The sequence below is a fragment of the Caenorhabditis remanei genome, chromosome III (assembly GCF_010183535.1).
Source record: "Caenorhabditis remanei strain PX506 chromosome III, whole genome shotgun sequence".
Classification (NCBI taxonomy): Eukaryota; Metazoa; Nematoda; class Chromadorea; order Rhabditida; family Rhabditidae; genus Caenorhabditis; species Caenorhabditis remanei.
In genome coordinates, this window is record NC_071330.1 from 15,079,794 (window position 1) to 15,099,498 (window position 19,705).

Sequence of the window (19,705 nt, forward strand, 5' to 3'; positions counted from 1 at the left end):
AGAAATTGCTTATGAACCAATGAGATCTCAACAATTTCATTTTCCACCAATTTTAATATTTTTTTCCACTGAAAACCCATTTTTGAACAATTTTTTGATATTTTCTCTATATTTTCAGTGAAAAAATCATGAAAATCCGTCCAGAATTGATCAAAATCGACTGAAAACTCTGAAAATCTGAAAAATTAATTTTTGAGAAACTATGCAAACGCGCTCCATTGATAACTTTTTTCGGAGGGAGATTTGAATTCTAGTTTTCTCGATTTCGGGATTTTTAAATTTTTTGCTGAAAAACTCCATTTTTCACCGATTTCAGTCGGATTTCCGGTGTTTTCAAGGTTTCCAAAGCCACAATTTCCGATTTTCTCATTTTGCGACTCAAAAATCACAGATAGCAGCCTAAAATCAGTGATTAATCGCTAATTTTCCAAATTTCGTGATTTTCAGCGATTTTTTTTATTTCCAGTCATTTTCCTACACAAATATAGCAAAAACCCGCTCAAAATCCGTTTATTTCAACCTAAATTCATAAAAAATGGTCCAAAAACCGCTGAAATTGATGAAAAAATCAGATTTTTAGGGCAAAATCCCGTTTTCTGTGGGAAAATCGGTCGAAAACCGAGAATTTTGAATTCCAACACGATGCAAGTGCGCTCTACTGGACTTTTATCGATTTCTGTGTTTTTTTTTCACTTTTTTCCGCCGGAAATGTGTCAAAATTGATGGAAAATGAGCCGAAAACTCGAAATTCTTGAATTTAGTCACAATGCAAGTGCGCTCTACTGGACTTTTATCGATTTTGATGGGTTTTTGATGATTTAAAGCGTAAATATCGTGTTTTAGTCGTTGTTTTCAAATAAAATATCTAAATTTCCCTTATTTTCAGCCCGCCATGAACGGAGACACGACAGACGCCACACGGGCGCCTCGGAAGCCACGCCCCGAGATTCAGATTTATCGTCCCGGAGCACTTCGACAAGGCGGAAGTACGAAGAATCTGACGGCAGGCGGCGGCTCAACGACGACGACGAACGACGAAAGATTGCCACCACGACCGGAGAAATTGACGTCTTCTGGAGTCATCGTCACGTCATCTGGAGCATCCAGAAGACGAAGTAATGATACGGATAGTGTGACGTCACGTGGTGGATCGGGAAGTACGACACCAGATGCGATGGCGATGAATGAACGGGCGGCCGGACGACAGAGATTCGAGAGGAGAACGGATGGGGGAGGAGGACACTCGAATTATGTACGAGTTTTAGAGAGAAAATCCTGGAAAAAATGGTCCAAATTGTGAAAAATCGTCAATTTTGACCCAAAAATCGCATTTTCCGAGGAAAAATCGGTCCGAAACCCGGAGTTTTGAATTCCGCTATGATGCATGTGCGCTCTACTGGACTTTTATCGATTTTGAGCAATTTTGCTGCTTTTTTCGAGATTTTTAATGGTTTTTGAGATGGAAATCCAGTTTCAGGCAGATTTTCCTGATTAAAACCTAAGAATCGATCGGAAATTCAATTTGTTATTATTTTTTTGTGAAAAAAAATGCGAAAATCGGCTGAAAACTGACCAAATTCCCAAAATTTCAGCATTTTTGAGCTCAAAATCGAGAATTTATGTCAGTTTTGTGGAGAAAATTCAGGAAAAAATGACCGAAAAACCGGTGAAATCGATGAAAATCATCAATTTTGACCCAAAAATCGCATTTTCCGAGGAAAATTCGGTCCGAAACCGGGAGTTTTGAACCCCCGTGCGATGCAAGCGCGCTCTACTGGACTTTTATTGCCAAAATCTAAAAAAATAGTGGTTTTCCGGTTAAACATGAGTCAAAATCGATGGAAAAAACGTCGAAAACTCTACATTTTAAATTTAGTCACGATGCAACTGCGCTCTATTGAACTTTCATCAATTTTGATCGATTTTAGTGTTTTTTTCGGGGTTTTTCTATAGTTTTGGATGGTTTTCCACCTCAATATACGAATTTCCAACGATTTTCCACCCCGAAATCCAAAATTATTCCAGAACTCGACACAATCGCTATATGACACTCGACAACAAGGCGGCTATATGGAGTATAATGGGAATCAGCGGAATCATCGGAATGGAAGATTCCAGAATTCTCATCAGAATCATCAGAATCATCAGAATCCGAGTCACTTTCAACAGAGACAACCGTTCGAACGAAATTCTGGCGGCGGCGGAGGGGGGAATTATGTAGGTTATCCGGTTTTCTTAATGGATTTGATGTGAGAGAGGTGTTAATTGGGTAATTAATTGATTTAAGTGGAAAAAGACGGTGGGAATGAAGAAAAATGGCAGAAAAAGGGGACTTTCCCCAGAAAAATGACGAAATTTTGACATAAAATCGTCAAAAATCACATTTTTCGCCCTGTGAAGCTGATTTTGGTTACTTAAAACCCAGTTGTGGTTCAAAACCATCAAAATTTGATGAAAATCGCAAAACATTCAGGTTTACCAATCGAAAAATGACGAAAATTTGAATTTTTGACGCCGCTGGCCTAGAAATCCAAAACTCGGCCACCAAACCCGCATTTTCAGAATCAGCTCACCGAGACGCTTCGAATGAGTATAATTATGGCTAGGTTTGGAGCAAATCGGATCTCACCACGAAAACTACCGTAGTCAGGATCTGGGTTACTGTACTTTTCGCGTCGAGACCCAATGTGCTCCGATTCTAGGCATGATTATACTCATTCGAAGCGTCTCGACGCACTGATTCTGAAAATGTGGGTTTGGTGGCCGAGTTTTGGATTTCTAGGCCAGCGGCGTCAAAAATGCATAGTGGACTCAAATTTTTTGTCATTTGTCGCTTGGAAAACTGTAATTTTTGCGATTTTCAACTAATTTTGATAGTTTTTCAACGAAAACCGAGTTTCAGATAAATAAAATCATAAACAAATCCCGAATTTTTGACAAAAATCGTCAAAATCAGGTATTTCACCAACTTTTGAGATTTTTGAGGCGAAAAATCACTATCTTTTGCTCCAAAACCCAATTTCCTCGAAAGAAATTGCACAAAATAGTTTTTTCTTCCAAGAATTGCGACTTTTGACGGTTTTCCGCAGGAAAAACTAGAAAAATATATAGAAATCGATTGAAAATCGGCTAAAATAGGCTAAACATCGAAAATTTTGTTCATTTTAGATGAGTTCTGATTTAAAATCGTGGTTTTTGAGCCGGAAATCACAAATTATCTTGCTTTACAGTCCAAAAACTGTGAGTTTTGGCGGTTTGTTTTGTTAAAAATTCGCGATTTTTACTCATTTTTATGAGTTTTGAGTCGGTTTTTGAGCCGAAAAATCACTAAATTTCGCTCCAAAACCTCTAAAATCAACATTTTTTGTGAATTTTACTCATTTTTCGTCAAAAATTCGCGATTTCACTCATTTTTTAGGGTTTTGAATCGGTTTTTGAGCCGACATCACCTATTTCCTTTTACAGTTCCGTGGTTTCAACGAGCGTGCCTCAATGCGTGGCGACGGTGCAATCGCCCGTCGTCCCCAAGGTTCTCGTCGTCAACGCAACGATTCAATCAATTCGACACAATCCGAAATGCCACCAGCGACCACATCTCAACCTCTTCATATCGATACTTCACTAGACTCCGCCTCTCAATGTGGTGCCTCCTCGAATTACTCGATGAATTCGCTCGGCGAAGCGTTCAGTTTCGAGGAAATGTGCCAGAATTTGCAGAATTTCGCATCGATGGATTGGAGTAAAGAGGTGGAGGAGGAGTTTGCAATGCAGAGAGAGATGGAGGAAGCGGCGGCGGCGGCGAAGCTCCAGAATCCGCCACGACGACGTCGTGGTCGTGGCACCGCTCGTTACGATGAGAGCGACCGCGAGTCGTCGTTCGGTGGGTCGATAGCCGAGGAACCGGCGGAGGAGGAGGCGGAGCCTATTCGTTCCGGAGAACGGACGCCGACGTCTACACGATCTGGGAATGTATACGTGCCACGTGGATATCCACAGAATCATCAGAAGACGTCACGAGGAGGAGCCGCCAACGATGAGAATCATCATCACGGCGTCCCAAAACAGAGAAAAGAGCAAAAAGAGCCGCGAAAATACCGTGGCGAACACGACGACCGAGACGACGAAACGACGGAATACAGTTTGGAGAGTCATATGACGAGTGGGCGACTCGCCGGACGAATTACGATTGTACCCAGAGAGAATGTACAGAGTGTGGCGGTTGAGGGGACCGCTAGTGAGTTTAAATACGGCTGAAATTTTGGGATTTTCAAGGGGAAAATTGGATGAAATCGCCCAAAAATCCCATTTTTTCGATAAATTTTAATTTTAGGCCGAAAAAACAGTGGAAAATCAGACAAAATCGGCTGAAATCGGTCAAAAATCAAATTACTACGAAAATTTTGATGATTTTTTAAACTTTTTGGCTGGAAAAACTAGAAAGTTTTATGAAAATCGGTAGAAAATTGGCTGAAATCGCTCAAAAATCGAACATTCTTCCAAAAATTGCGTTTTTTTGACGGTTTTTTGCTGGAAAAACTGGAAAACTTGGTTGAAAATTGATGAAAATCGTCATTTTTACCCAAAAATGTTGTTTTCCGATGGAAAATCGGACGGAAACCCGGAATTTCGAATTCCGCCATCTGAAATTGATTATTGCCCAAAACCAACTGATTTTCGCCATTTTTGCACAATTTGATGTTGAAAATTGCGATTTTTTGACGGTTTTTAGCGGGAAAAAATTAGAAAAATTGATGGAAAATCAGCTAAACTCGGCAAATTTAGGCTGAAATCGGGTAAAATTGCTGAAAATTGGTGGAAATCGCCCTAAAATCGCATTGTTCGATGAATTTTGATTTTTTGGCCGATTTCATTCACATTTAGCCGATTTTTTATTGCTATTTCCATCTATTTTAGCAGAATTTTCGAAAAAATGTGATTTTGACTATTTTTAGCAGGAAAACAAGAAAAATTAGTGAAAATCGATGGAAAAAATCGGCTAATTTCCCGATTTTGGTAGATTTTCCATGTATTTTTACCAATGTTTCTAGTTTTTTCCTGCTGAAAATTGTCAAAATCGCATTTTTTAGAGGAAATATCGACTTTTGGCCGATTTCAGTCAATTTTCCATCGATTCTCGCAGGTTTCTCCAAAAAAATGCGGTTTTGATGGTTTTTGCGGGAAAAACTAAAAAAAAAAAACAGTGAAAAATCGGCTGCAATTGATTGAAATCGGTCAAAAATCAAATTACTACGAAAATTTTGATTTGTTACACTTTTTAGCTGGAAAAACTAGAAAGTTTTGTGAAAATCGATGAAACATTGGCTGAAATCGCTCAAAAATCAAACATTCTTCCGAAAATTGCGATTTTTGACGGTTTTTAGCTGGAAAAACTAGAAAAATTGGTGAAAATTTGGGCGAAATCGGTTTAAATTGATTTTTGCATCGAAAATCAGCCAAACTCGGCAAATTTTGGATGAAATCGGGTAAAATTGACTAAAATTGGCTGAAATTGGTCAAAAAGTCCAATTTTCTCGGGAAAATGCGTTTTCGAGCCGATTATTCATCAATTTTTACCAATTTTTTAAAGGTTTTCCTGCTGAAAACTGTAAAAATCGCAATTTTTCAAGGAAATTTGATGTTTTGGGCGATTTCAGCCAATTTTAGCCGTGAAATTTAGTGAAAAATAGGCTGAAATTTGCTGAAATCGCCCAAATATGGAAATTTCCTCGGAAACGTGCGCTTTTTTGACATTTTTGACGGGGAAAACTAGAAAAATTGGTGAAAATCAAAGAAAATTGGCTGAAATCGGTAAAATCGCCCAAAAATCGAACTTTCCTCCAAAAATTGCAATTTTACAGTTTTTTGTTTGAAAACTTGCCAAAATGCACCGTTTCCTCTCTTCAAAAATCATTTTTCATGAAATTTTTCGATTTTTTCGATATATTTAGTGAAAAAATCACGAAAATCCGTCCTGAATTGACCAAAATCGACTGAAACTCTGAAAATCTGAAAAATAAATTTTTGAGAAGCTGTGCAAATGCGCTCCATCGCACATTATTTTCGGAGGGAGTTTTGAATTTTGAACTGTGCGATTTTTGTATTTTCAGAAAAACGTTGTTTTTTATCGATTTTTTGCTAATTTTTGTACATTTTCGATAATTCTCGATAAAAAAATTCAGATTTTTCAGTGTTTTCAACTGAAAATCTTCAAAAATCGATCAAAATCAACAGGAAACGCCAAAATTCTGAAAATTGCCCCCAAAATTTGTGAATAATGCAAATGCGCCCCATTGGACACTCATTTTTGGAGGGAAATTTAAATTTGAATATTATAGATTTTCAAGGCGATTTCTGTCGTGAAATGTTCATTTTTGGTCATTTTTCACCGATTTTTCACACTTTTTGGATTGAAAATTTAGATTTTGAACTATTTTCAATCGATTTTTAATCGATTTGCACACTAAAAACACCAAAAAACACATAAAATTCCCAATTTTTCTCCAGGAAACTCAGCCCATCGTCAACACACGAAACCCGACGACTCTCAACGTCCATTCCATCAAAAACGCAGGTAGATCAAAATCAAACACGCCTTCACCCACTTCTCCCATGTCCCTTTAATAATTTTTAAAAAAAAAATTTCCGAAATTTTTTTTTTCAACTAATATTTTTTTCCTTTAATTACTTTTAATTGCTACTTTCCCCGTGTGTTTTAATAATTTTTGATCTACCTACCGTAATCCCGCCTTATTGATTGATCTGTCATCTCTATATGTCTATATCTCACCTATTGTCTTAAATTTTTAAATTTTTTCAGTTTTTTTCGTGTAAAATGATTAATAATTAATAATAAACTAATAATATTCACCATGCTCGTCTCTAACCGCTTGGGATTTCTGGATTTCTCGGTTTTTCCGTGTTTTTTTCCTTTTTTCCGCTGATTTTTTGGATAAAAATTGATAAAAATCGATAATTTTCAGTCAAAATCAGTCAGAAATGGCGACGAGAGCCGAGCAGAATCGGCGACGACAAGAAGAGATCGAGAGGAATGAGGGGAGAAAAATTAGAGAGGTTTTTTCCAAAAAAGAAATAGAAAATTTTGAAAAAAATCGATTTTTTTTCAATTTAGATTGGTGAAAAAATGGAAAAACTGTCGGGACTCGTCAAAAAACGAGATCTGAAAGCGGCGGAGAAGATTTCCGAGTTTAGGTGAGTTATCGATTGATTTTCAGACGAAACTCCGCCCATTTTAGTATGAAATTGGCGAATATCTACTCGAAACTCATCGTTCAAGACGTCATCTACTCGTTTACCGCCGGTTTGGAGCAGAAATTGTTTAGACAGGCGTTTTATAAGGTGATTTTCGTTGAAATTCACGATTTTTTACCCCGGAAAGTCGAAAAATCGATGAAAAATCACTGAAAATCCAAAAATTAGACTTTAAAATTCAAATTTCGCGCCTAGTATTGAAGTGTTCGCTGGAGCGCGATTGCATTTTTTTGAACAAAAAGCCGATTTTGCCCGTTTTCCGGTGGAAAAAGTCGATTTTTAGATGGAAAATTGACAAAAAAACCGAAAAAATAATGAAAAATCAGGTTTTCTTTACGAAAATCTTGAAAAGTCGAAAATTTTAAGAATAATCGGCTCAAATCACATTTTCCAGGTTTAAACAAATTTTTCATCATTTTTCGACATAAAATGCGAATTTTCATGTCAAAAACTGTCAAAAACCTCGAAAAAACGCCAAAATCGTACGAAAATAATGAAAGTCCGGTAGAGCGCATTTGCATCGTGACTAAATTCAAGAATTTGAGTTTTTGAGTGATTTTTCCGTGAAAAAACAGTCCAAAGTCCCGAAAACCATAGAAAAACCTCAAAAGATTGCAAAAGTTGATGGAAAAAGATAAAAGTGCAGTAGAGCGCACTTGCATTGTGGCCAAATTCGAAATTTTCGAAGTTTCGCCTCATTGTTTATCAATTTTTACACCTTTTTTAGCCGAAAAACGTCAAAAAACGCATGAAATCGATAAAAGTCCAGTAGAGTGCACTTGCATCGTGGCGGAATTCGAAAATTTGAGTTTTCGATCAATTTTCCTCCATAAAAGGGGATTTTACGCTAAAATCGAAGTTTTTCATCAATTTTTCCCATTTTTTTCAGTCAATTTGCTCAAAATCGAACAAAATCCATTAGAGCGCACTTGCATCTGACTAAATTCAAAATTTTGAGTGTTAGGAACATATTTCATAGTTTTTGACAAGTTTTCAGTCGAATAACGTCAAAAAAAACACCAAAAATCGATAAAAGTCCAGTAGAGCGCGCATGCATTGTGGCGGAATTTCAAATCTTGAGTTTTTAGTGAATTTTTTCTCGGAAAACGGGATTTCGTGATAAAAATGGAGGATTTTCATAGATTTTCTGCTAAAAACGTGAAAAACACGAATAATCGATAAAAGTCCACTAGAGCGCACTTGCATCGCGGCGGTATTCAAAACTCCGTGTTTTGAACCGATTTTTTCCTCGGAAAACGTGATTTTTCGCTAAAATCGGAATTTTTCATCGATTTTTTCGATTTTTGTGTCATTTTTTCTGAATTTTTCCAATTTTTTGCAGTCAATCGAATGTCTGCGTACTGGCTCGAACTCCGCCTCCCCAGACGCCCGTCTTATTCGTGCGGCGACTCAAAAGTTGCTTTTGAATGGAATTGTCTTCTATGAATCATTGATTTCCACGTATGAATCAGAATTCCACGTGGCAATGAATGACGTTTTGACGTGGACGAGTGGATGGCCGACGGACGAGGAGTTGTGTGATGAGGAGGGTCTGGATCTACCGATTGGAAGTCAGAAATATGAATCAGCAGTGCAGAAAGTGAGAAAATATACAAAAAATGAGTGATTTTTGCGCAAAAATTGCGGAAAAACACGAAAAAAGTCTCAAAAATCTCCAAAAATGCTGAAATTCTATTGCAGACAGCCATCAAATCGTTGTCCCGTCATTTGATCTCACTTGGAGATCTTCATCGATACAAAAGTCTCATTGATGGATCGGAGAATTATGAGATATCGAAAAGGTAGGGCGAAATCGCGCACTTTTGGGGGAAACCGCAATTTATTGGGTCCCACCACCTAGAAACTTCTCCTTCGTGGCCAAGGATCTCATAACTCGGCCACCAAACGCATACAGTTAGATTCAGCTCGTCGAGACGCTTCGAATGAGTATAATCATGACTAGGTTTAGAGCGATTTGGGTCTCGACGCGAAAACTACAGTAATCACCTATGGGTTACTGTAGTTTTCGTGGCGGGACTCAATTTACTTCAAACCTAGTCATGATTATACTCATTCGAAGCGTCTCGATGAGCTGAATCTAACTGTGTGCATCTGGTGGCCGAGTTTTGGAATTCTAGGCCGCGTGATTAGGGTTTCTAGGCCAACAACAGAGTTAGGTAGTTTTTGCCAGAGATTTTGCAAATTTTTAAATATTTCAAGTATCAATGAAACTATATCAGCCATATCCTGCTAAAAATTCGTTTTTTCACACAAAAGTCAACATTTTCATCCCCTGGCCTAGAAATCCACTCCTCATGGCCTAGATTCCTAAAACTCGGCCACGAAACTTGCACAATTCGATTCAGCTCATCGAGACGCTTCGAATGAGTATAATCATGACTAGATTTGAATCGAATTGAGTCCCGCCACGAAAACTACAGTAATCCTCGGTTTAAAGACGCATAGACTCCCAAAAATTTCAAATTGCTCCAAACCAAGGCATGATTATACTCATTCGAACCGTCTCGGCGAGCTGAATCGAACTGTTTAAATTTCGTGGCCGAATTGTGAGAACCTAGGCCATGGGGAGTGGTTTTCTAGGCCACCTACCATTTCAGACGGAATTTTGACCGTTTTGAAGGGTTTTTTTCATGCTAAAATCATAAAAATTTAACCGCAGTCTTTGCAGTTACTACCAAAATCGTCACAACTCTGGCCGAGTACCGGCCATCCGTACAATCAATTGGGTGTCGTCGTCTATTATTCGGTAAGAAAATCGATAATTTGGTTTCCGGAAAATTCTTGAAAATTTTGATCTACAAAATTATTTGAATAGGGTCAGTTGGGTAAAAGCAAAACGAGTTCTCTCTCTCCCTACCACGCTCCATTGAAGTTCGGTGGAGCGCACTTTCAATTGTATATTCTGTTCTTTTTTCTCATTCAACCCGTTCAGATGCTGTACCGTAGTGCGCGACGTGCCCGTCTGGTGCCGGTCGACGTGTTGTCGAAACAACGACAGGTTTGGACAATTCTCCCCTACATGTCCCCTCTTTTTAACCTATTTTGCACTTCCCTACTGTGAAAATTGGGAGTTTTGGCTCAAAAAATGGGGGGAAACACGGAAAAAAAAAAGCGAAAAACCACTCCTCATGGCCTAGGATTCCAAAACTCGGCCACCAACCCACAAAGTTAGATTCAGCTCGTCGAGACGCTTCGAATGAGTATAATCATGCCATGGTTTGGTGAAAGTTGGGTCTCGACGCGAAAACTACCGTAACCCTTGGACGTTTTTGCGTCGAGACCCAACTTTCACCAAACCATGGCATGATTATACTCATTCGAAGCGTCTCGACGAGCTGAATCTAACTGTATAGGTTTGGTGGCCGAGTTTTGGAATCCTAGGATATGGAGAGTGGCTTTCTAGGCCACCAACAGATTAAGGCATATTTCTCTAAATTTTAAGCTAAAAGTCAAATCGATCACACTATTTTTGCAAAAAATCTCGCTTTTTCACATAAAAGTCAAATTTTCACCCCTTGGCCTAGAAAACTCCGTCTCGTGGCCTAGGATTTCAGAATTCGGCCACCAAACTTGCATAATCAGATTCAGCGCGTTTTCAGCTTTCAAATGAGTATAATCATGACTAGGTTTGGAGCGATTCGGGTCTCACCGCGAAAACTACAGTAAGCGCCGGTGGGTTACTGTAGTTTTCGTGGTGGGAGCCAAAGTGCTTTAAACCTAGTCATGATTATACTCATTTGAAAGCTGAAAACGCGCTGAATCTGATTATGCAAGTTTGGTGGCCGAGTTCTCAAATCCTAGGCCACGAGACGGAGTTTTCTAGGCCACCGACCATTTTTCCACTCAAAAACCCCATTTTTCACGTTTTCTAACATTCTTTCCTGCACATTCCATTCAATTTTCACATTTTTTCAACTTTCTGGGCTCTGTTTTTACCCTCTGACACGTATACGGTGATGGTTATCTGAAATTCTTTAAAATTTTCTCATTTTCTGCTACTAATCGCTTGCAAACTAACTACGCATGTGTCGCTATGTTTTTTTTCCCATTTTTAATCGATTTTTTCCGATTTTTACTGAAATTTGCCATTCCAGAAGCGAGTAATCGATGAATTCTTCTATCTGACACGCGCCCTGTCGTGCTCTCATCCATATGAAGTGGCGAGGATCGACTGAAGCAGAGACTCGACGCGATGCGCACTAAAGTGTCCAAATATCAGCCGGTACTCGATAAGGAGTGCGGAATTGTCAAAGAGCAGGGAAATGTGTTGAGAAAGTTGAAGTTGATACGACAGGTAAGGTGAAAATCTGAAAAAAATGGCTTGTGGACTAGAAAACCACATCTCGTGGCCTAGGATTCCAAACCTCGGCCACTAGACTCACATATTTGAAATCAGCTCGTTCTCAGCTTTCAGAAAAGTATAATCATGACTAGGTTTGGACCACTTTGGGTCCCGCCCCGAAAACTACAGTAACCTTATCCAGGCTACGGTAGTTTTCGTGGTGGGACCCGATTTGCACCAAACCTAAGCGTGATTATACTTTTCTGAAAGCTAAGAACGAGCTGATTTCAAATATGTAGGTCTGGTGGCCGAGGATTGGAATCCTAGGCCATGGGAGGTGGTTTTCTAGGCCATGGGGCAAATTTGCTAGTTTTTAGTCGGATTTACATCTAATTTTTGCAATTTTTGCTCAAATATCAGATCTGGATCCACCCAACGACCGAAGCTATAGAAGACGGGACCGGTGAAAAAGTGGTCGACGACATTTTGTCCCATTTCATGGAACATTCGAAAGCGAAACTCCACCGACGCGCCGTGTCGTATCTCTCCGGCACTTTCGGCCTACTCGTCACAAAAATCGGAATGGAACACTTTGATAGTGTATCGGAAAGAGCATTCGGACTACTGTATGCATCGTTGGCAAAAGCTGAAACTGATTTTACAGCGGATCAGTTGATTAAGCTTGCGGCAATGTTTATCTATGCAGTTCAGACGAATTTTGAGAAAGGTTCGTGGAAAAAACTATTTTGGTGGCCTAGAATTCCAAAACTCAAAAAAAAAATAAGCTAAAAGTCAAATCGATCACACTATTTTTGCAAAAAAAATCTCGCTTTTTCACATAAAAGTTAACATTTTCACCCCTTGGTTTAGAAAACCACTCCTCGTGGCATAGAATTTGAGAATTCGGTCACCAAACCTATACAGCTAGAATCAGCTCGCCGAGACGCTTTGAATGAGTATAATCATGACCGGATTCGATTGCAAATTGAGTCTCGCCACGAAAACTAGAGTAATCCGAGTTTAAAGGCGCATAGACATTGAAAATTTCAAATTGCTCAGATTATAGTCGTGATTATACTCATTCGAAGCGTCTCGGCGAGCTGAAACTAACTGTGTGGATTTGGTGATCGAGTTTTGAGATCCTAGGCCACGGGAGGTGGTTTTCTAGGCCATTAACAGAAATATTCCATTTTCACCTAAATTTTGCTATTTTTCCTAAGATTCTAGCTGAAATTGTGTCTAGAACACTAAACTCAGCAAATTTCTTTAACCATATCTCGATTTTTAATGGAAAAATCACAGAATTCATTCCGTGGCCTAGAAAACCACTCCTAATGGCCTAGAATTTTAGAACTCGGCCGCCAAACTTGTATATTCAAAATCAGCTCGCCGAGACGCTTCGAATGAGTATACTCATGACCGGATTTGATGCAAATTGAGTCTCGCCACGAAAACTACAGTAATCCGAGTTTAAAGGCGCATAGACATTGAAAATTTCAAATTGCTCCAAATCCAGACATGATTATACTTATTCGAAGCGTCTCGGCGAGCTGAATCTAACTGTGTGGATTTGGTGATCGAGTTTTGAGATCCTAGGCCACGGGAGGTGGATTTCTAGGCCATCTACGGAATTTTGATGGTTTTGAAGGGAAAATTTTCAGCGTCCACGTCATCAAGCACATTCCAACTCGAAATCTCCGTCAATACACTCTTCACTTATTTCCTGACACTTCTCGAACACATTTCCACTCATAAAATCCTAATTTTGCCGGCGTTAAACGTGTTATCCACGTGGATTCTTCGCTCCGAAACCGACGAGATTCTGAAGACGTTGGAACATCTGGAGACGTTGGATTCGACGATTCTGTCGGAAGGATTCACCGGATTAGAGAGAATTTACGACGACGAAGAGAATCTGAATACACGGGAAACAGTGTATCCAGAAGCCGTGATTCTCGCGAGTTTCTTCAAAATTTTCGATGCGAATCCCGTGGCGTCACGGGCGTCACGAATGACGAATTTGAAGAAAGCCGTCGAGAAATTGAGAGTTTTGACGAAAAAAGCTGAAAATTCCAGTAGGAATCTGCAGGGAATGGAGGATGGCGTGGAGGGACGGGAAGAGCCGAAAAGCAGAGAGCAAATGATTGAAGAGGAGAGAGATAAGGGGAAGGGAGTTATTGTGGTGAGGTTTTTGTATGAAATTTGACTGAAAATTGACAAAAAATGGGCAAAAATGGTGATTTTTATATCCGTAGCTCTGGAATTCTGGAAATTCGGTGATTTTTTGACTAAAATAGTGGAAAACTGTGGTGAAACTGGAATTTTCAGAATCAGCACGTCAAACGCTTCGAATGAGTATAATCATGACTAGGTTTGGAGCGATTTGGGTCTCAACACGAAAAGGGTTTCGGGTTACTGTAGTTTTCGTGGCGGGACCCAACTTTCGCAAAACCTAGTCATGATTATACTCATTCAAAGCGTCTTGACGCGCTGATTCCAGAAATTTAAAAATTTTCAGTTTTTGACTAAAACTGAGCGAGTTACAACACGTTTTGTAAATTTCAGATTTTCGGTTCGAAATCCATAAATTTTTTCATTTTCACCCAAATTCGATGATTTTTGGAACAAAATGTGCGGAATCCCTTGAATATACTAACAAAAATGCTTCCACACAGTTTGCTACAGTGATCCATAAGATTTTTGAGCCATGGCCTAGAACCCACTTCTCATGGCCTAGGATTTTAAACCTCGGCCACTAGACTTACATATTCGAAATCAGGTCGTCATTAGCTTTCAGAAAAGTATAATCACGCTTATGTTTGGAGAAAATGGGGTCTCGACGCGAAAACTACAGTAACCCGGGTACAGGCTACGGTAGTTTTCGCGTCGAGACCCGATTTGCTCTAAACCTAGTCATGATTATACTCATATGAAGCGTCTTGGCGCGCTGATTCTGAAATTTTCAGTTTCATCGGTCTTGGAGCGCAGTTTTCGACAATTTTCAGTCAAAAACACTTTCTAGAGAGCTGACCGGGTTACGGTAGCTTCTCAATCTCAAAATCATCAATTTTGATCACTTTTTCGACTATTTCAGTTTTAAAATCGATTTTTTCGCAGATCCATCCGGAATACTTGATACCAGACACCAATGTGTTCATTGGCGAGTTACAACTGATCAAAGACCTTCTGGAAGCCGCGCAGACCGTCAAAAAGTTTCAGATTCTTGTTCCGACGATAGGTAAGCACTGAAAATTTGCGATTTTTGTGATTTTCAGCACAGAAATCGCAAAATTCTGGTTTTTTGGGATGAAAATCGTGATTTTTGACCCAGAAACACGATTTTTGGCTGAAAATTCATGATTTTTTAGTTGAAAATCCGCAATTTTTCAATGAAAACCGTGATTTTTGGCTGAAATTCACATTTTATCAGTAAAATTCACAATTTTTGGCTGAAAATTTGCGATTTTTCAGTGAAAATCGTGATTTTTAGTCCAAAAAATGTCAGAAATCCACAAATTTCCCCTTTTTTTCAGTGCTCGACGAGCTGCAAAGCATTTCGAAACTCTCGCCGACGGATCCGAAATCGAATTCCGAATCGCATGATCCGGATCGAATTTCGAAAGCGAAAATCGCGGTTTCGTGGCTCCGTGAGCAAACGAAACAGAAGAATTTGTATACGTTGACGACGACGGGGGAAACGATTGCCGTCACTTCTGATGGCCGCCGAAGATTTGGATGGAATCGGAAAAATGGTCAGAAATTCGAAAAAATAGGATTTCAGCCAAGAAAATCAGCGAAAAATCGCGAAAAAACTGTCATTTTCAGCCATTTTTAGGCTAAAAACGACGAAAAATAGCTGCGGCACGGTTATTGACATCAACCATGCGGTGAAATTGCAAAAATGAAAAATCGGCTGAAAAATTACTTTTTCGCATTAAAATCTGTCGATTTTCAGGTTTTTATGATTGGAAATCATTAAGCTCCGCCCACTTTTCGCCGCATGGTTCATCACTCAACCGTGCCGCGCTTTCTTTGAGCACAGTTTGAGCTAAAAAAAGGCAATTTTTTGGCTCAAAATTATCGAAAAATGCAGAAAAAAATTTCATTTTTCAAAACTGAGCTTGGCAAGTGCGCTCTAATGCTAATTTTGTTAAAAATTGTGTTATTTCCAGGTCCCAGCGACTGAGAATAACATAATTTCCAACAATTTATCAGTAGAGCGCATTTGTCACTTTGACGCGGAAGCTATGCTCAAATTTTTATTTTCGACTTATGATAATTTGTTGGAAATTCGGTTATTCTCAGTCGCTGGGTGCTGAAAATAACACAATTTTCAACCAAAATTAGCATTAGAGCGCACTTGCCAAGCTCAGTTTTGAAAATCCGCAAATTTTGCAGACAAACGACGATATGATACTGCAAAGTGCGCTGAAATCTAATTTTTAGTCGATTTTTCGAATTTTTCTCGAATTCAACTCAAAATTTCGCAATTTTTCACATAGAAAGTGACATTTTTAGCAAATTTAGAGTCGAAAATGAAAATTTGGGCATAGCTTCCGCGCCAAAGTGACAAAGTGCGCTCTACTGATAATTTGTTGGAAATTGGGTTATTCTCAGTCGCTGGGAACTGGAAATAACACAATTTTCAACCAAAATTAGCATTAGAGCGCACTTGCCAAGCTCAGTTTTGAAAATCCGCAAATTTTTGCAGACAAACGACGATATGATACTGCAAAGTGCGCTGAAATCTAATTTTTAGTCGATTTTTCGAATTTTTCTCGAATTCAACTCAAAATTTCGCAATTTTTCACATAGAAGTGACATTTTTAGCAAATTTAGAGTCGAAAATGAAAATTTGGGCATAGCTTCCGCGCCAAAGTGACAAAGTGCGCTCTACTGATAATTTGTTGGAAATTGGGTTATTCTCAGTCGCTGGGAACTGGAAATAACACAATTTTCAACCAAAATTAGCATTAGAGCGCACTTGCCAAGCTCAGTTTTGAAAATCCGCAAATTTTGCAGACAAACGACGATATGATACTGCAAAGTGCGCTGAAATCTAATTTTTAGTCGATTTTTTCGAATTTTTCTCGAATTCAACTCAAAATTTCGCAATTTTTCACATAGAAAGTGACATTTTTAGCAAATTAGAGTCGAAAATGAAAATTTGGGCATAGCTTCCGCGCCAAAGTGACAAAGTGCGCTCTACTGATAATTTGTTGGAAATTGGGTTATTCTCAGTCGCTGGGAACTGGAAATAACACAATTTTCAACAAAATTAGCATTAGAGCGCACTTGCCAAGCTTATTCCCAAAATTTCGTAAATTTTGCAGACAACGACGATATGATACTGCAAAGTGCGCTGAAATGGTCGGAATCCCTTCCGCCACCATCCCAATCATCCACAATTCACCAAGTGGTCGCCGCTAGTGAAAACGCGCTCCACCGTAATTGTGTTCTGATAACCGGAGACCGCGGATTGACGATCAAAGCCATCGGAAACAATTTCCCGTGCCGTGGAATCGCGAATTTCGCGAAATGGATGAAAGGAGTGTAATTATCTCTAATTATCTCTAATTATCACATGTTTCTTATCAGAAATACCTCTTTTGTTGTTAAAATGTGTTTTTTTTAAATTAAATTCTTTTTTTCTAAGTTTCCTCACTTTTCTGCCTCCCGATTTTGCATTTTATATCGAATTACGAATAAACATTTTTAGAAGCCCCGCCCATTTTTAGCTATTTCGCCGCGCAGCGTTTCTGCTCTGAAATCTCTGAAATTTCTGCCGAAAACCCGGTTTCCGGGAGAAAATTCATAAAAAATCGAATTTTCGGAGCAGAAAAATGGGAAAATTTGAAAAAATTATTTTCAACTCAAAAAAATTTAAAAAAGAGCTGAAAAATGTGATCTATCGCTGTTTTAGAACGTTTTTTTTTTTATCGAGTAAAAACGCATAGAATCAGTAGAAACGATTTTTTGGGATTTCGACTCGAAAACCTGGAAAATTTGACAGATTTTTGGCGTTTTTATTTGAAAAACGGTATAAAACAGTGCACGGTCTCCCACAGTGCGAAAAAGAACTGCAAGGAACGTGAAGGCGATTTTTTCACGTTTTAATTCAATTCTTTTATTTTTTGCACTGAAAATGCAGGTTTTTCAGGTTTTTAGACGGCGCAAGGGATGAAAAAGGTCCCGTCCTACAGAATTGTAGAAAATTAAATTCTCTATCTTATGAGCCAGAAAACGTGAAATTTGGTCTGAAATCACTTTTTCTATACAGAAAAACTGATTTTCAGAAAATTGAGATTTTCTGCCATTTCATCCAATATTTTTTTTTCAAAAACATTGTAACAGTTTTGGAGTATCCTCAAGAACATTATGTGCAAGTTTTATTAGAAAATGTTTTCTACCAAAAAAGTTTACTCAATTTTCTGAAAATCAGTTTTTCTGTATAGAAAAAGTGAATTTCAGACCAAATTTCACGTTTTCTGGCTCATAAGATAGAGAATTTAATTTTCTACAATTCTGTAGGACGGGACCTTTTTCATCCCTTGCGCCGTCTAAAAACCTGAAAAACCTGCATTTTCAGTGCAAAAAATAAAAGAATTGAATTAAAACGTGAAAAAATCACCTTCACGTTCCTTGCAGTTCTTTTTCGCAGTATGGGAGACCGTGCAGTGTAGATAACATTTTTCTGCTCTTTTTAAAAGTTTTTTTCGAGTTAAAATTTTTATTTTCAAATCTTTCCATTTTTCTGCCCGATTTTGCAAGTATTATCGATGTTTCTCATCGAAAATTAATTTAGAATTCGATTTTTCATGAATTTTCACCCGGAAAACCGGTTTTTCGTCTGAAATTTCAGAGATTTTAGGCCGAGATTAGATATAAATCGGCCGACATTCCAGTCTGCATACACCCGATTTGACGCGCAATTGCAGAACCACGTAATGCACACAATGCGTCAGATTTGACGCGCAATGTGTTCTGGCAGCTTTTCCCTTCCGATTTTGTTGATTTTCGGCGTTTTTCTATTGAATTTTTTTAGTTTTTGATGAAAAAATGGGTTTAGAGTGATTTTTGAATGATTTTAGTGTGAAATTTGCGAAAAATCGGTGAAAATCGACTAGAACTAAAGGATTGGGGAAAAATCGAAAATTATTATTTTCCGGGTTTCAAATGGTTTATTTTCGGTTTTTAATAATTAAAATCGATTTCGGAGCGATTTTTTACGTCGATTTGATTGTAAAATTGCGAAAAATCGATGAAATAGACCGGAAATGAGGGTTTTGTAGAATTCTGACCGGAAAAAATTGATTTCGTTAGTTTTTAATGAGAAAGATGAGTTTCTGACAGATTTTTTTGAAGGATTTGAGTGTGAAAATTGCGGGAAACCCGCTGAAAATCGACTAGAAATTCAATTTTTGATTTAAAAATTGAGTTTTCTTGTATTTTTTTTTAGATAAAAATGTGAAAAAATGGGGAAATAATAATTTCTTGCCATAAAAATGAGTTTTTGAGCGTATTTTTAACTAAAAATAGCGCTTTTTGATAGAAAAATCGATTCTATGGCTATTTTTCACTTTTTGTTTGCATTTTGACTCACCAACAGTGGTCTCTGATTGATTTTCCTAGTTTTTCTCATTTTTCTGAGCAGAAATACGTCAGAAGTCAATTTTTTAGCTGAAAAACTATGATTCATCGCTATTTTTCAAAGAAAATCTGATTTCTGATGTGTCTTCTACCCAAAAAACCGGTTTTCACTATCTGTTTTTGAAATTTCGTGGTTTCACTCTAAAAATAGATCAAAACGATCAAAAAGTGAGCGAGAAATCATTAAAAATCACAGAAAATGCTGATTTTTTCGAGATTTTTCGCCATTTTTGATGAAAAAAGTGTGATATTCTCCGATTTTTTGGATTTTTGATCGAAAAACTAGTTTTTATTCGATTTCCATCGAGTTTTTGGAGGTTTCTGTCGAAAAATGCGAATTTTCGCTCTGGAAATGCTGAAAATGCCTATTTTCATCGATTTAATATGAAAAATCGCTGTTTCAGCCGATTTTCCGCATAAAATGACTATTTTTACTCTTTTTTGCTCGAAATAATTAATTTTTCCAATTTTCCCTTCAAAAAT

At 38.2% G+C, this 19,705-nt stretch overlaps 2 protein-coding genes across 2 annotated transcripts; both read left to right on the forward strand.

Moving 5' to 3' along the window:
- Positions 1 to 892: 892 nt before the first annotated feature.
- GCK72_011469 (uncharacterized protein) lies at positions 893 to 9,075 on the forward strand (the record flags this gene model as incomplete). The annotated part of the gene is made up of 9 exons (XM_053728474.1): positions 893 to 1,252; positions 2,026 to 2,217; positions 3,466 to 4,234; positions 6,505 to 6,571; positions 6,981 to 7,071; positions 7,130 to 7,209; positions 7,254 to 7,356; positions 8,612 to 8,869; positions 8,971 to 9,075. The coding sequence occupies 9 exons, from the start codon at positions 893 to 895 to the stop codon at positions 9,073 to 9,075; spliced, it is 2,025 nt and encodes a 674-aa protein (XP_053588051.1).
- A 2,407-nt stretch (positions 9,076 to 11,482) lies between these two features.
- On the forward strand, positions 11,483 to 17,129 carry GCK72_011470 (uncharacterized protein; the record flags this gene model as incomplete). The annotated part of the gene is made up of 6 exons (XM_053728475.1): positions 11,483 to 11,584; positions 11,993 to 12,299; positions 13,234 to 13,754; positions 14,690 to 14,810; positions 15,106 to 15,324; positions 16,906 to 17,129. 6 exons carry the CDS (start codon positions 11,483 to 11,485, stop codon positions 17,127 to 17,129), a joined length of 1,494 nt encoding a protein of 497 aa, XP_053588052.1.
- Between the last annotated feature and the right edge of the window lie 2,576 nt (positions 17,130 to 19,705).